The sequence below is a fragment of the Drosophila novamexicana genome, unplaced genomic scaffold, assembly GCF_003285875.2.
Source record: "Drosophila novamexicana strain 15010-1031.04,08,12 unplaced genomic scaffold, DnovRS2.1 tig00001444-arrow-arrow-pilon, whole genome shotgun sequence".
NCBI classification, from domain to species: Eukaryota; Metazoa; Arthropoda; class Insecta; order Diptera; family Drosophilidae; genus Drosophila; species Drosophila novamexicana.
In genome coordinates this window covers 57,082-71,917 of record NW_020824859.1, presented here as the reverse complement: position 1 = coordinate 71,917, position 14,836 = coordinate 57,082, and the positions used below count along the sequence as shown (strand labels likewise).

Genomic DNA, 14,836 nt, shown 5'->3' with positions numbered 1-14,836 from the left:
CTGCTGCTGCCTGTTTAACATTATGCTTAGTGTGTTCTAGTGCTGAAAACTGAAAACTAGTACAGAACAGCTGCTCAGTCTTGGCTCTGTTATGACTCTGTTACAAATAAATAGTTCATTACATAGAAGCATTTCGCAGGTGCTTTTTTCTAGTCAAAACGACATCTAAAAAAATTGTAATTTGCATGTAATCAGTATTCAACCCCAGTTCTACCGGACTGCTTTCATCGTTTTAAGCTAAGCGGCACCCCACTTACTCAGTGAACAAATTTGTGCGCGCTGTTAATAACGTTTCTGCAAATGTTAACATTCTGGGGTGCCCACAGTTGCCATATGTAGCTATTAGTGTTGAGTAAAACATTGTTTGCTCACTTTGGTAGCATGTTCACTTGAGATACAACTCCCAGGAAAAACAACAAAATTAGCAAAAACCGCGTGCAATTCAGTGCTATAATTATACACAAAACCTAAGCCCGGCTACACCGCAGCGTTTAAACAACATGCAAACAGCTCAAGAGCGCCGCTTGACTGTCTAATTGCGGCTGGAAAAAAAAGTGCGCGTGTTTGTGTGGCCCTGTGAAAGAGTGAAGAAAAAAAAGTCGCCGCTGCCGCTGCGAGGGTAACTGGGCGCAAAATACAGAAAAATAGAGCAAACATAAATTGGCGCGCCGCTGTGTAATGCGCTAAGCGTTGCAACATGAGCCAAACAACGACAACAACAACAACAACAGCAACAACAAAAACCGAAATGTCCAAAACAAGTGAAACCTTTGACGAGGAGCTGTTCGAGACACGCCTCGAGGCGCTCAAGGACACACAGGAGTGCATACAGCAAATGTCCAACTGGTGCCTGCAGCATCGTCTCAATCACAAGAAGATCATCCAATGCTGGCTGAATGTCTTCAAGCGAGGTGTGTAGCCCAAGCCCTGCCCTGCCCACATTATCAATATATAACCCATTCCCCTCGCAGTTCGCGTCGATCATCGCTTGGTGCTCTTCTATCTGGCCAACGATGTCATACAGTACAGCAAGCGCAAGCGCTACGAGTTCGTCGAATGTTGGGCCACGGCGCTGCAGAGAGCCACCACGATGGTGCGGTAAGTAGCGGAACTAGCCGTGCATTATTTTTGTTTCAATTGGTCGACTAGCAGATACACTGTAAAAATGTTTAACATACATTTGTTTTAGCAGTTATGTAAGTGTACGAACTTGTGCATAAAACAAGCAAAATATTTGATAGTTGTATTTTGCATTGGAAGCAACAAATTAATATGAATACACTTGTTATTTCAACTTAACATTTATGGTCACTCTAAACAAATGATAATATATGGTGTGCAGACTACAAATATATTTGTTTTTGTCGGTTGGAGTATACCCTGTAAAAACTGTAATACTGATTATAAATTAAGAAGCGAGAGTTTTATAATATGCAATATTTTTGAAAATCCCAATCAATTTATATATAATTATAAGTGTGACCATATGTTTACAAAAAAGTATTTGTATTTACAAAATCGTGTATGGTCACCCTAAATTAAAGTTTTCTATTTTGTTTTGATACAAATATTAGCTCATATAGAGAGCGAAGGCTTGACACAAAGTTTATCGACTCGCGTATACCCTACATTTTAACTTGTGTTCGTTTTTTTTTTTTTAATATGTGATAAAACATCTTTAAAAAGTTTTTTAAATGAAATCTTTTAAAAGGTGTTTGAATGAAATCTTGTAAAATGTTTGTTTTTTTTATTAATATATATTTTTCTTCCCCTAGCGATGAACGTGTCAAGGGTAAAATCTTGCGCATCTTTAAAATCTGGGAACAGCGCGAAATCTACAACGAAGAATTCCTCAGCGATCTGAGTGGCCTGCTCAACATAGCGCCGCCAAAGAAGGCGCCAGCCAGCACCGATCCCAGCAATGAGTATCAGAACGCCACGCTCATAGCGCAGGTGCGCGAATGTGTCGAGCTGGCCGAGGCGACGGACAAGAGCATGAAGAAGCTACCAAAGCCACCGAACTTCGAAATCGAAGCCATCAAACAGCAGTTAAAGGACAAAAGCCACTCGGGCGACATTGAGAAGGAGCTGGAACGCTGTGTGGCCTTCATCAATGCGTACAACAAGAATCTGCAGAACGAGATCAAGAGTCGCAAATCCGTCGTGGAGACCATCGAGGCGGCCAAAAAGTTCTACGAGCATCAGGGTCGCGAAGTCAAAGTTGTCGCAAGTGTAAGCTCAGTTGGAACTCATGTATATGCATTTATTTTCATTTTATTTTATATGCATTTCAGGCCTACAAAAGCTTTGGCACGCGCATTAAGATAGTCAAACGCAAGCTGGACGAGGTTATACCCACGCTCTCCAGCCCGATACCCTCACCGGATATAAACGCGCCGTCACCGGAACGCGACGCGGATCTCCAACTTCCAGATGAGAACAATTCACCGCTGGGCGTGGTAAGCTTTTAGGAACTTGTCACATCAACACGCACACTTTATCCAACTTATATGGATTTGTATTTGGAAAATTTCAGAACTTAATTTCAGTTTATTTAAATTTGATTAGAATTATTTAATATCGATTACGTTTGATTGTTTTCACAGTTTTTTTTACTGAAGTTTATAACTGTTTTATATTCACAAAAAGAAAATCCTATTATAATATTTGAACCAAGAGGTTTTCATGAGGTGAAAGTGCCGGCTCTAACTCCTGAAAAGAAACTAGAATATGCATTAAACAAAAACTAATAGAAATTACCCGGCATTGCACGGATTAAATATTAAAATTCTTATTAAAATATAAAAATGGTTTTCGTGCAGGTTCAATTCCTCTTCAGTTTATATTACCTTTCTATAATCTTATCGTTATGTGAACCAAGTCGAACTTAATTTTATTTATTGACTTTCCTTGTTACTTCGCCTGCTAATTTATTTATTTTCACTACTAATATTCAGAATAAGGCGATATTGGGAACACTCCTATATAGTTCTTCTGATTTTTCTGTCCCTCAGAACTTGTTCAGCGGCAGCGGTCTCAACGGCTTCGCCAGTTACCTGGATGGCGGCCAGCTGCCGTTCGACATCAACGACTTCAAGCGAGAGTCTAGCGGCAAGGATCGCGGCAGCGCCATTGAGGTGATTGGCTCGCGCTCGGATGATGAGAGCTATACGCCCAATGCCAGCTACTATAAGCCCGAGCCGCTGAGCAGCAGCAGCTACAGCAACAACAATGCTAATGGCAATAGCGGCAGTGCCATACCGGGTCTGGGTGGCGGCGGGGGTAACGGCTCCAGCGATGAATACAATCCAAGCCAGGTGCAGTCAGGCTATGGCGGTGTGCTGCCGCCGCCAGCGCCGCCAATATTCGGTGGCACGACACAGGAGTATGCGCCGCCGCCGCCGCCGCATCACGGCTATGGCCAGACGGAGAGTCAGTATACGCCCGCGCCTTTGAATAGCAATCCGATGGCGCCGCCGCCGCCGATGCCGCCGGCCATATCATCGACGGGCGGCGTGGATGATTTCAATAGCACCTGGGACATGAGCATGACGTGGACGCCGCTGGACAACAGCCTGAATAGCAGTGGGGCGAGCTCCAGCTACACAACGCCATCGCAATCGACGCCGCACTCACCGCCGCATTTCGAGCGCAAAGGCAGCAGCGCGCCCGTCGAGTACAGTGAGCATCACAATGTCTCCGGCCTGGGTGCACAGGATGTGGATCATCGCACGGTTCAGCTGCCGCCGGCATTCAATTTTCGGCCCAAGTCAGCGCTGAGCGAAGAGCAAACGCGACAACTGGTGGACATTGATCATAGAAATTTAATATCGCTGACTGGTTCGCCCGGTGGCGCAGAAAAGGTGCGACTGGTATTTAAATATGAAGAGTAGAAAAAGCATGAGGATTAGTTAAAGTTAAATAATTGCTAGAGACATATTTAAAGGCTTATCCTTGTTTTGTCGTACAACTTAAACAAATTTACACAACAAAAATGAAAATGTATTGCCTTGCAGGACTTTGGCGGTGGCGGCGGAGATGTCGATTATCGCACAGCGCCATCAACGAAAGCCGAGGAGGCCGGCAGTGCTATACGCAGTCTGGGCAACAATTCACCCATGATGGCGCCACCGGGCAGCTATGTGAAGAAGACCAGCTCGCCGCAGAAATCCAATGCGAGTAAGGGCGAATTGTTAAATAAATATAGATACGCATCAAGTTAATACCCAATGTTTGCATGCAGGTTCCTCTTCAGAGTCGGATCGCGTGGATGGCTCGGCACGTTATGATCCCGCGGATATGGTTATTGACATGGACATGTCCGACGAGGACCTGGAAGAGTCGCAGCTAGGTAATGGCAGCAGCCGGCCTTCAATCAACTGTTTAGTTTTAGTTTGCAAATTTTATACATGTGTAACAATTTCCCATGCAGAACTCAATGCCAATCCGGAGCAGCTGCAGCTGGAGAGTGCCGATGGCGAATTGGATGCTAATGGCGTTTTAACGCCGCGTCCCGTGCTGCTGGAGACGCCGCAGGAATTTCAATGGGATGCTAATAACAGTTTTCTTGGAGCAACTGGAGCTGGCAACATGCAGGACATGCAGGCCGCCGACGCACAACAACAACAGCAGCAGCCGCCGTTGCCGCCACAGCAACAGTCGTGGAATCAAATGCAACCGCCCATGCCCTGGAACGGCAGTGAGGGCAACAATGGGCCAGCCGGTGTGCCGCCGCCGCCGAGGCCGCCATTTACGGGTGGTCCATTTCCCTTTCAGGCATTTGGCAATAGTCCGGATAATATGAATCGCGGTCGTGGACGCGGTCGCGGCTGGTCGGGACCATATAGGCCCAATTATCAGCGCATGCCTGGACCCTTTGATGGCGGGCCAGGACCGCGACCGTTCTTTCGAGGCGGTGGACCCATGCGCGGTGGCGGCGGACGTGGGCGCATGCGTGGTAAACCTTGGATGTAATTACGTATTATAGCTTCTATATAAAACATACCACATATATATACACACACCCCCACAAAACACACACACATACGCGTATGCAAGTGCAAAGTTTTTAGTTGTTAGTTGACTTTATCTCATTTGGAGTTAGCCTTACGATGCATATACAGACCGCACACAACACACAACACAAATACACGCTTAGTTTTAATTAACATGCTTTAAACTGCGGATCGTTGGCTATTTAATAAACTATATAGAAGCCGATTTGGACGCAACAGTATGCATAAGCATAAAGTTGTACGATTTCCTGATAAACACAATATACTATATATATTATATGCATGACAGTCTTGCGCCTTGTCTCCCTTCCTTCCAAAGCGAAAATATTGTCTCGATCTTATGTATTAATTATATATATCAAAAATATATATATACATATTTATATGATGTATAGCAATTTCTTATATGCAATACCAGTTGGGCAAATTTCAACTATCAAGCAAATATTCAGAGTCAAGCCTTCAGGCGTTTATTTTATGGCACGTTCAATAAAATGCATCTACGGTCTTCAGTACGTGAATTTTTGGGTTAACTTGGGTCTTCCCCGAATCAAATTGATAAAAATTATAAAAAGATTTGTGTTTTACAATCTTTCAACACATGTGCCAAAGTGGAAATTTAGTCAATTCTGTTTATTTCCTATGTGGCCTATAGTCTATTAATAGTTCAACGATCCAAATCTCCCTCTCTCTCTATATTCAAATTGCTCTCACAGCACACAAGAAAAACAAAGAGGAAAACTTTTCAAGACTTGTTTAGTAACAAATTATAAAAAGAAATTTTGTTTTAAGTTTACAGTTGCCTTAGCTCATAGATCTTATATACTATTAAAATATATATGCCTAACATTTAGTTAACTTCAAACATTGCTTTTAGTTTTCAGCATTAGACGTAAGCGAAGCATATTGTAAATATATATAAATGTAATTATGTTAGTAACTAAATTGTATCTACTATATGAACTTCGGTCATGCCAAAGTTTTATGCTCTTCACTAAATGTCTACACATACAAGAAATATTTCAAATAATAACCCTCTGTTCGGTAATAACAAAACCATAAAATCTCGTTAAAAGAATTTCAAATTAAATAAAGATTGATTTCTTTTAAATATTTACTTAACACAAAGGACTGTTAGGGGGGCCCAGCTTATAGACAAGGACGACATATATATATATATATTTTCACGGATCCTTAAAGATCTTTTGAACTGAACTATTTAGAAATGACTGAGCTCCACTTTGGAGCGCGACAAATTTGACATATTCCAAACTGACCTCAAGACTGATTCAATAATCTTTCCGTAAACTAGATCTATCTATCAAGGACTCTTGACTTTTCGGGTGGGCTCTGCCGAACATAAGCTTAAGTTTCGTTTAGACAAATCTGACGTCCAAATCTCGAACTCGAACTCGACCTCTTATAATCTCTAAGTACAAAACCATAAGCAATACAAAAATCATATCGTCAAATGCGAAAACTAAAACTATTTGTGAAGAAATTAAAAAAATAAATATATGTATATATATATGTATGGAAAACTCAGTTGAGCGGCAAAGTCATATGTGTAGTAGTTTAGTATGCTAGTTATATATACTAAATCTTAGTCTATATATTATGCTTAAGCGTAGTTAAGTTAAGTTTCGTGTTGCGTATTTAGTTGTATAAATACAAACCATATTGTGATATTTAAAATTTCGAAAATGTTGTCTTTAATTCTTCTGTGTTTCAATCAAATTTCGTGTCGTGCTCAGTGCAGGATCTAAGGATCGCCGTGTTGTTTACCTGTTGACGTTTGCGGCACTTAATCACCTTCCAGTTAAGAGCCCAGTTTCAGTTTCGGCTTTCGCCTTTCGGTTCTGTGTCGGCGTCGGAAGTCGGAACTCATCAATCGTGTGTCGGCAAACGCTTGTTTTGACTCTTGTGGGCGTTACGCCCGCTACTTAGTTATATTCCCAAGGATACTCTCAAGGATAACCTTTTTTCGAAATAAATATGATACGCCAAGACTGATGCGCAGAGATGCGGCAAATGTGAATTAATGAGCCAAATCGTTGGCCCTAAATTTGACCAGTTCTACTAACTATTAAGATTACATATTCTTTAGATGAGAGTTTAACAAAAGTTACTCACAAATTTTTATTTATATTTAAAATTAATTTAGTGAACCAATCAGGTTCTGCTTATTCCTTAAGACTTGAGCCTACAAAATGTGTGAATAATTTTTAAAAATTCATATTTGTTTAAATAAAAAGCTTTGGGGCAAAGTTGATATTCAAAATTAGAATGTATGTATGCATGTATATGCATGTGTGTGCATGCGTGCATATATGTCTGTATAAATATATATATATATATATATATATATATATAAACGTATATTTATATATATGTATTTATGGTCGTGAATGTGTGCATGTGTGCGAATGTATGTAGGTCTGCATGAGTATGTTTACATGTACACATGTTTGTATGCATGCATGCATGTATTTTTGTATGCATGTACGCATATATGCTTGTGTGTTGCATATGTATATGTGCGAATGCACATGCATGCATATTGTGCGTGAGTAAGTTTGTATGTTATTATGTTTGTATATATGTATTATGTATGTCTGCATCTATATGTGCAGTTTTGTATGTACTAACGTATGTTTGTATGCATGTGTTTGTATGCATGCATATTTTATGTAGGCATTTATATATGCCAATTAATGTATGCATATATTTTATATGTTTATATGCTAGACCAAGTCTACCTCTAGTTAAGCTTAACGTATGCGCTACAACTTGATTGCCATGAATTCGAGTAGGTCGCGTTGGCTTCAGTTCATGTAAAGGCGACTACGGCTTGGAGGAGGCGGTAGCTGGAGCTAAGGAGGAGACCGTGAAGGAAACGGCTTGAACTATGGAGGAGACGGCAATCTAAATTTTGGAGTAGACGGCAGCCTGAGCAAAGGAGGAGGAAGCTGCGGCTATATTATTGCAGGAAACGGTGGCTATCGCTTTGGCAGAGGCCTCCTCTGGCATCAATTTTAAATATGAAAAAAACATTGACAAAACTCGTGCGTATTTGTAAACTTAATATTATCTTATATTTTAAATAAAAGCAGAGTTTTGAAGCTAATGAAGAATATCTCTGCTTTTTTGTTCTATCAGTGATATCTCCCTACTCTCACAGATGGTAAAGCAACAGTGCGTGGGGATGACAGGTGAATACTTTTTACAAATATATATTTATATATTTATTCCTATATATAAATTTTCACCTTACCTTACCTTATGTGATGAAGGTGCAATTCCACCCGCATGAGTGGAAAAATCGCGAAAAGTGTTTATATGAAACTTTTAGTTTACCAGCCGATTGGCCTCAAACTCATTCTCAAAGATCTTTGTCAAAATTCATCAGATGCATATTTCGCAATCTTTGGAAAATCCATCGCTCCTTGGTGGAAATGGTTCGAAATTTCCCACCTCCATAACTTGGTCCAATCTCATCCGATTTTCACGAGGTTTGACTTTTTTCACTTTTTCTAGACTTTTAATCATGCCCTCTAGATTAAATCTGGCAACATTTTTATCGTAAAATATATATATAAAAAATATAGGATAATTCCACTTCATCCCCCTAGAAAGTTCCGCGGCTTCAGATTAAAAATATTTAACGATATTTTTTGTGCTTTAGTTTTGTCTTTGTTTCAATCTTAATTATCTTTTATTAACACTCTTTAAATTAAATCTAACTTAAATAGTTTAGCAGCTAAGCCTAAGAACTAACAGCCTTTAAAAGTTGACACTAGGTTCGAATGTTGCTCCAACACGTCCCGGTTGCATTGCCTCCCGCAGCTCCCCCGCTCCACCACCCACTATCATCCACTCAATAGTCCCTGGAGAGCAGCGTGAGCAGATCCCCAATGTACGCCTGCGCCATTTGCAATGTCTCGTACTTGGAGAGCCGTCGATCATGGCCCAGCGATGGCACCACATCCCGCAGCTTATCGAAGGCATCATTGAGGCTGTTCATCCGGCGACGTTCGCGTGCATTGGCCGCCAGCCGACGCTTGCGCAGGACATCGGGCGCGCAATCGTCGCGCTCCTCCTGATCCTCGCAAGCTGCGCTGGGATAGGCGCTGCTGTTGGCATCGTAGGGTCTGCTGCGCGCCGTCTTGTGCCAGTATTTGGCGGCCTTTGTCTGGAACTTGGCGGCGCCCATTTGCTGCTGCTGCTGCTGCGTCTGCGCGCTGAGCATTTGCTCCAGCTCCAGCACCGCGGGCGTGTCATAGTACAGCTCCAGGGAGCAGCTATTGGTGCCATCGGATAGACTGTCCGCGCTGCCACTAAAATCCCTATCCTGCTGCTGCTGGTTCATGAATTGCTCCAGCTGTTCTTGCAGATTGCCAACGGCCAGCGAGTCCGCTGCCGCCTCCAGACTCTCGGCGCTGTAGTAGAAGTGCTCGATAAAGTGCTCCTCGCTGTTCGTCAACATGTTCGCTGTGTGTGCTAGCCCAAGGATAACTGACGCAGACGCAGTCCCAAGCCGGGCCTTAAATACCCAGCAGCAGCAGGCGGCGCTCAATGTTGATTGGCTGTGCGGCCTGCTCTTACCTGATTCGCTGGACTGATCCTGTTCTTATCACGCACGTCTACCTGACGCTCACCTGGCCCTAGCCCGTGCCCTAAATTGGCTGGCTTGCGGTCAAAACGTTTAATTGCCACTTGAGAAATCCGCTCGCTTTGTCTGGCCTGCCATTTGCTGCCATTCCCTAGTCATAAATACACATACGTGAGTTTTTCGTTAAGCTCCTTTTGTGCCCTAAAAAATATAATCGTTTTGCGCAAATGCATGTAACAGGCCGAAGGAGGCATATTGTATATACATATATATATAGCAATATTTGTCTGACTAAACGCGTCGATCTTGGCTAGATACTTACAGCTTTTAATATATATGTTCTTGTATGCCCTATGCAAATGGGATTTATATTCTCAGAATATTATTCAATTTTGAGACGTGTTATTTAAGCATAACTCGAAGACTGTAAGAGCTAGATACAGCACATTAGGTATGTCGATACTTGTATAGTATATAGAGATTGAACATATTTCACTTTTTGGATATTGCCTTCCATTTCCCTGAAATTTCATAGAAAACATAATTATAAAGGCAGAGCCGCGCGCTTTGGTATTTACACATGTTTGAATGTTATATATAAACTCTGAAAATTTCAAGAAGATCTGTCCAGTAAAAACGAAGTTACAGAAGACGACATTTCCCAAAAAAAAGAAAAAGCACAGTCTCTGCCTTTTAGATGCAGCAGCTCGACGCTGGGTATCTACTAGTCGAGCCGACTCTTCTCACATATATGCTCTACATTTAATGCAATATGTCAAACAATTGTTGCCAAGGTCAATCAGGGATCAAAAACAACAATAAAAGCTACCTTTTGTTGTCGATACTTGCGCCAATATCTTTGCATTTTATTCGATCGCAATTGTTATATTTTTTGTTGTGTTGTTTTTTTTTTCTTTTCGTTTGGCTCTCATGATAACCACCAGTTGCCAATTTAGTTTGCATGTCTGTGGTCTAGCGGTCCTTCGGTAAGTGCTCTGCACCACATTTTTGGCTCCGTACAAAAGAATTTCTCCCAAGTGCGGTTTTACATTGTTGTACTTTCGATTTTAGCCATTGTGCGCTTTATTGGGTCACAAACGCAAACTAATTATACGAGCGCTTTCTTTGGGTTAGCCCAAAAACAGATTAAAGCAAGTCACACGATCAAAACTTAAAGATATCTTTTTGGTACTTATCTTCAATCCACAACGAGCTTTAAAGTCCAAAAGACATTTGAAACTTTCATATTACGATACATATTTAATTTTTTTATACCCTGAACCCATTAAAAATGGGTATAAGGGTATATTGTATTTGTGCGAAAGCCAAATGTATGTAACAGGCAGAAGGAAGCATCTCCGACCCCATAAAGTATATATATTCTTGATCAGCATCAATAGCCGAGTCGATCTAGCCATGTCCGTCTGTCTGTCCGTCCGTCCGTCCGTATGTATGAGTCAAAGGATCTCAGAACCTATAAAAGCTAGAGACTTGAAATGTAGATGTAGATGCTCCTAGTTCCCGCGCAGATCGAGTTTGTTTCCGATAATCGATAACTTACTCCGTTTCCAAGCAATCGATAAAAATCGATATCGATATCCTTTTTTTTTTGGGCAATTTTGGTAAATAATAAGACCTAGAGTCACCAAACTTGACATATAGCTTCCAAAATAGAATATATATATGCATTTGATGTTGGAAGAAGAGGGTTCAGGGTATTCCCTAGTCGGGAGCTCCCGACTAGAACCTGTCACTTGTTTTTATGATTATTATATTTTTGTTTTTTTATATTTTATTTTTTATATTTAGCAACAATCGGTTAAGCTCCAAGTTCTCAATCTCAATTGGTTCTCAATCTCAATTATGTAAGATTTAGTTCTATGAAGAGCATATGGGTATATATCTGTACTATATGCATAATTTCGCGGAATTTCAGCTCGGATGCTTCTTTTTCAGTTGCCCAACTGAAGCGAATGCTTCAGTCAATCGATTGCAACAACTGTTCGAATTTGGATGAATGAATTGGCTTGAATGTCAGCTAACTAAATCGCGAAGGTATTTAATCTTTGGCACCCCCGTGGTTAGCTGTTGCCGCTTGTAAAACTTATCGATCGCCCACTTAACACTTCTCGCTGGCTCGGACTCGGGGAATTGGAACATGTCTCGGCACGGCAACACATGGAACTGTGTTTGTGCGCCTTTTTACCGCTACCATTAAATGCTTATTAAGATAAGTTGTTGTGTACAGAAGACGAAGAAGGACTCAGTTAACCCAACGGCAGTCGCAATAGAGTCATAAATGTCACAGGACGCGCTATTTATGCGATGACTATTTATGATACCCATCAAGAGAGCCTGCCGCCGCCGAGGATCAGTCTCTGGCTGCGGCTCAGGCTACCTGCTGCTGCTCTGGGCCAAAGGTCCTTGCCAGCAGCCAAAATAGTGGGTATTTAGCTCGTTATTCTGTTTGTTTTCCAAATCACGCTTAAGTGTCAATAAATTCACATAAAACGTTGCAATTGAGCGACACATTTCGGCTATCGGCAGACCCTCGGCCCTAACGGATATGCTGATATGTGCCGGGTTTTGGCTGGGTTAGGGGAGCTGCAGGACTCGACGTGTGTCTTAAGTTATGGCAGAAGCTGCTGCCGTTTCCTAGAAACAGGCGCTCACTTTGAGCACGCTCTAGAAATCTTGATTTAAATTCTATATGAAAAGGGGAAAGAGGTTTGAGATATATTAGAGAAGAGTTTTCATTTGATGAAATAAAGGACATTTAAAAATACATTTAAAAAATAATTAAATATATTATAAATAAAGGAAAAGCCACGCTTAGTAATATCTTGCACGTATAATAATAAAATATAATATACAAATATAATGTTATAGAAACGAATTAAGTTCGAACAAGATCTTTGTTGTTCTAATAAAACTTATCTACAAGTTTTACCATGTTTTCAACATAGGAGAGACAAATGTTAACAATATTAGACGCTTATATTATACGAGGAAAGAATTTTCCAAAAAGTGTGAAACATCCCTCAAATGAATTTGAGCAAAAGATCTTTGAAAATGAGTTTGATGCCGAACGGCTGGTAAGCCAAAAAGTTGTATGTACGCGTTTTTCACCGTTTTTCCACACTTGCGGGTGGAATCTCCCAAAATGTTCTGCCTGAACGGCGGGTCACAGGGACGACTGGTCGAAAACTCAGTTCTTTTTTGAAACACTTTTCCTTAATCAAACTATGCATTTACGAGTTAGGCCAGAGTATTCCGATATGGGAATATTATATATCATAACTACCATATATATGCTCTAGATAGAATCGAAAGAGTGTAATAATGAATTTTCCGAGAACTCCACTTTACTCCCCAAATAACAACATCAGATCGGTATACTATATAAAGACTAAGACTTAAGCTTTTTCTGAAAACCTAACATGTATCTGAAAGGGTATCAGATCTTCCTCTTCATTTGAGTCATGAATGAAAAAGTTGTCTCAGTTAGGAAAATAGGTATACAATGACAATCAGATCTGGATCGAGATATAGCTGCGATTGAGCTGACGCTTGGAAGTGCATATCATGCTCTGGGTGCAATTTCCGTATGGCATGATGCACTCGACTCATCCATTATGCACACAACATTTGAGTGATCCGCCATCAGAGCTCGGCTGTGGCTACCGCCCACTTTTGAGAAGCCGCAACGAAAGGTTAATTAACTCAATGTAGGGCAGAAAAATCAATTCAAACACTTGGCTGCATTTCTATAGAAGACGGCCAAAACAATTCCAAAACAAGCTGGCGTCGAGCGCCGGGCATGGCTAAAATGTACAAATGATGGGTCCGGTCAAGTCGCAAGAGTCAAGAGTTGTCCAAAGAAAATTTCACACAAATTGACAAGAACAAAGATCAGATGCTGATCCTGCCGACAAAAGGCAGCAGCGGCAGTAACATGACGTTTGATCTTGACGCTGGCTTCTGCTCGCACGATCAAGATCCTGATGAACCGCTGATCGATGTGCCACGCGACCGCAGTAAGAGCTCGACATCAGCAGGGCCGCAATTTCCAGCGAAAGGACGTCTCAGGCTCGGAGATCAGCTAAAGATCGAGCACGCCCGCAACGCGAAGGTTTCCAATTAGCATGTCGCTTACCTGCTCGGCATTTGGCCAGTTGCATGTCCTTGTCAAAATAGCGAACAATAGGCCAGAAGGCGGTTCCGCTTGAAAGTCGAGCCTCTCCAACAACAATAGCACCAACTGATGATAATCCCTCTCCCGCTCCCGCTCCCTCGTCCTCACCATTTAGATTAATCGTTTTGGTTGTGCGGATTATGGGTTGGCGCTAAATTGCGAAAATGCGATTAGTTAAGTCAAGTATTGTTTCGTGTATTGCGTGAGATTGTTGTCCATGTCAATCGCTGGCATCTCTTTTGTCCCTGGGAAAAGTCGCACTTGACCCAACCGCAGCCAGACAATGCCTGATCTGCTGCTGCTTTCTTTTGTTCCAAACTGAGCATTGTTTGAGTCTGCAGATCTCAGTCAAATTACCATGTAATATTCCAGCATTATGAGCGTAATATTATGTATATCTCATATATTTGTTTGTTTCTGCGAAAATTAGTTTTGGTTTCTCCGAACCAGCTGTGCCCAAAATCCAGACTGCGTGTCGCTCAAGGGATTAGCTGGCATTTCATATAAAATCTACTCGATTTGTAGAGAGTATTCTATGTTTATCAAGAAATAGTGTAGAACACGAAATTTCTATTTAATTACTAATACAAGCCGATCCGAGTCGATAAAGCATTGCCCGTTGTCCCGGCCTGGCCTATGTCTATATAGAATATTTGAGGCAACAATTTTCACATGAATTTTGACTAAAAATAGTGTTGCCATATTTAGATGCCGAATTGATCTACTGGTCAAATCATGTACAAAAAATCAAACTTTATGAAAATCGGTTAAGATTTGCCTGAGTTATGGGCGTGGGAAATTTTTGCCTATGTCTATATAGGATATTTGAGGGTACCATTTTGACATGAATTTTGACCAAAAATTATGTTGCCAGATTTGGATGCAGAATTGATAATGAGGCCAAACCATGAACAAAGAGCCAAACCTTATGAAAATCCGATGAGATTTGACCAAGTTATGTGGGTGGGAAGTTTTGACCTATGTCCATATGGGATATTTGAGAGTACCAATTTA

General features: G+C 41.3%; 2 protein-coding genes across 6 annotated transcripts; one reads left to right on the top strand and one right to left on the bottom strand.

Moving 5' to 3' along the window:
* Positions 1–398: 398 nt before the first annotated feature.
* LOC115767720 lies at positions 399–7,147 on the top strand. 5 transcript variants are annotated; one of them, XM_030712026.1, is made up of 9 exons: positions 399–911; positions 972–1,098; positions 1,776–2,232; positions 2,295–2,459; positions 2,958–3,863; positions 4,017–4,179; positions 4,244–4,351; positions 4,433–4,957; positions 6,775–7,147. In XM_030712026.1, exons 1-9 carry the CDS (start codon positions 698–700, stop codon positions 6,960–6,962), a joined length of 2,853 nt encoding a protein of 950 aa, XP_030567886.1. In that variant the 5' UTR covers positions 399–697; the 3' UTR covers positions 6,963–7,147. The 5 variants fall into 5 exon arrangements, with proteins under 5 accessions (XP_030567886.1, XP_030567885.1, XP_030567887.1 ...); XM_030712025.1 differs by having other exon boundaries at positions 4,433–4,970; positions 6,770–7,147; XM_030712027.1 differs by having other exon boundaries at positions 3,015–3,863; positions 4,433–4,970; positions 6,770–7,146.
* Positions 7,148–8,892: 1,745 nt separating this feature from the next.
* Positions 8,893–9,501, bottom strand: LOC115767710 (basic helix-loop-helix transcription factor amos). The gene has a single exon (XM_030712005.1). The coding sequence runs from the start codon at positions 9,499–9,501 to the stop codon at positions 8,893–8,895; it is 609 nt and encodes a 202-aa protein (XP_030567865.1).
* Between the last annotated feature and the right edge of the window lie 5,335 nt (positions 9,502–14,836).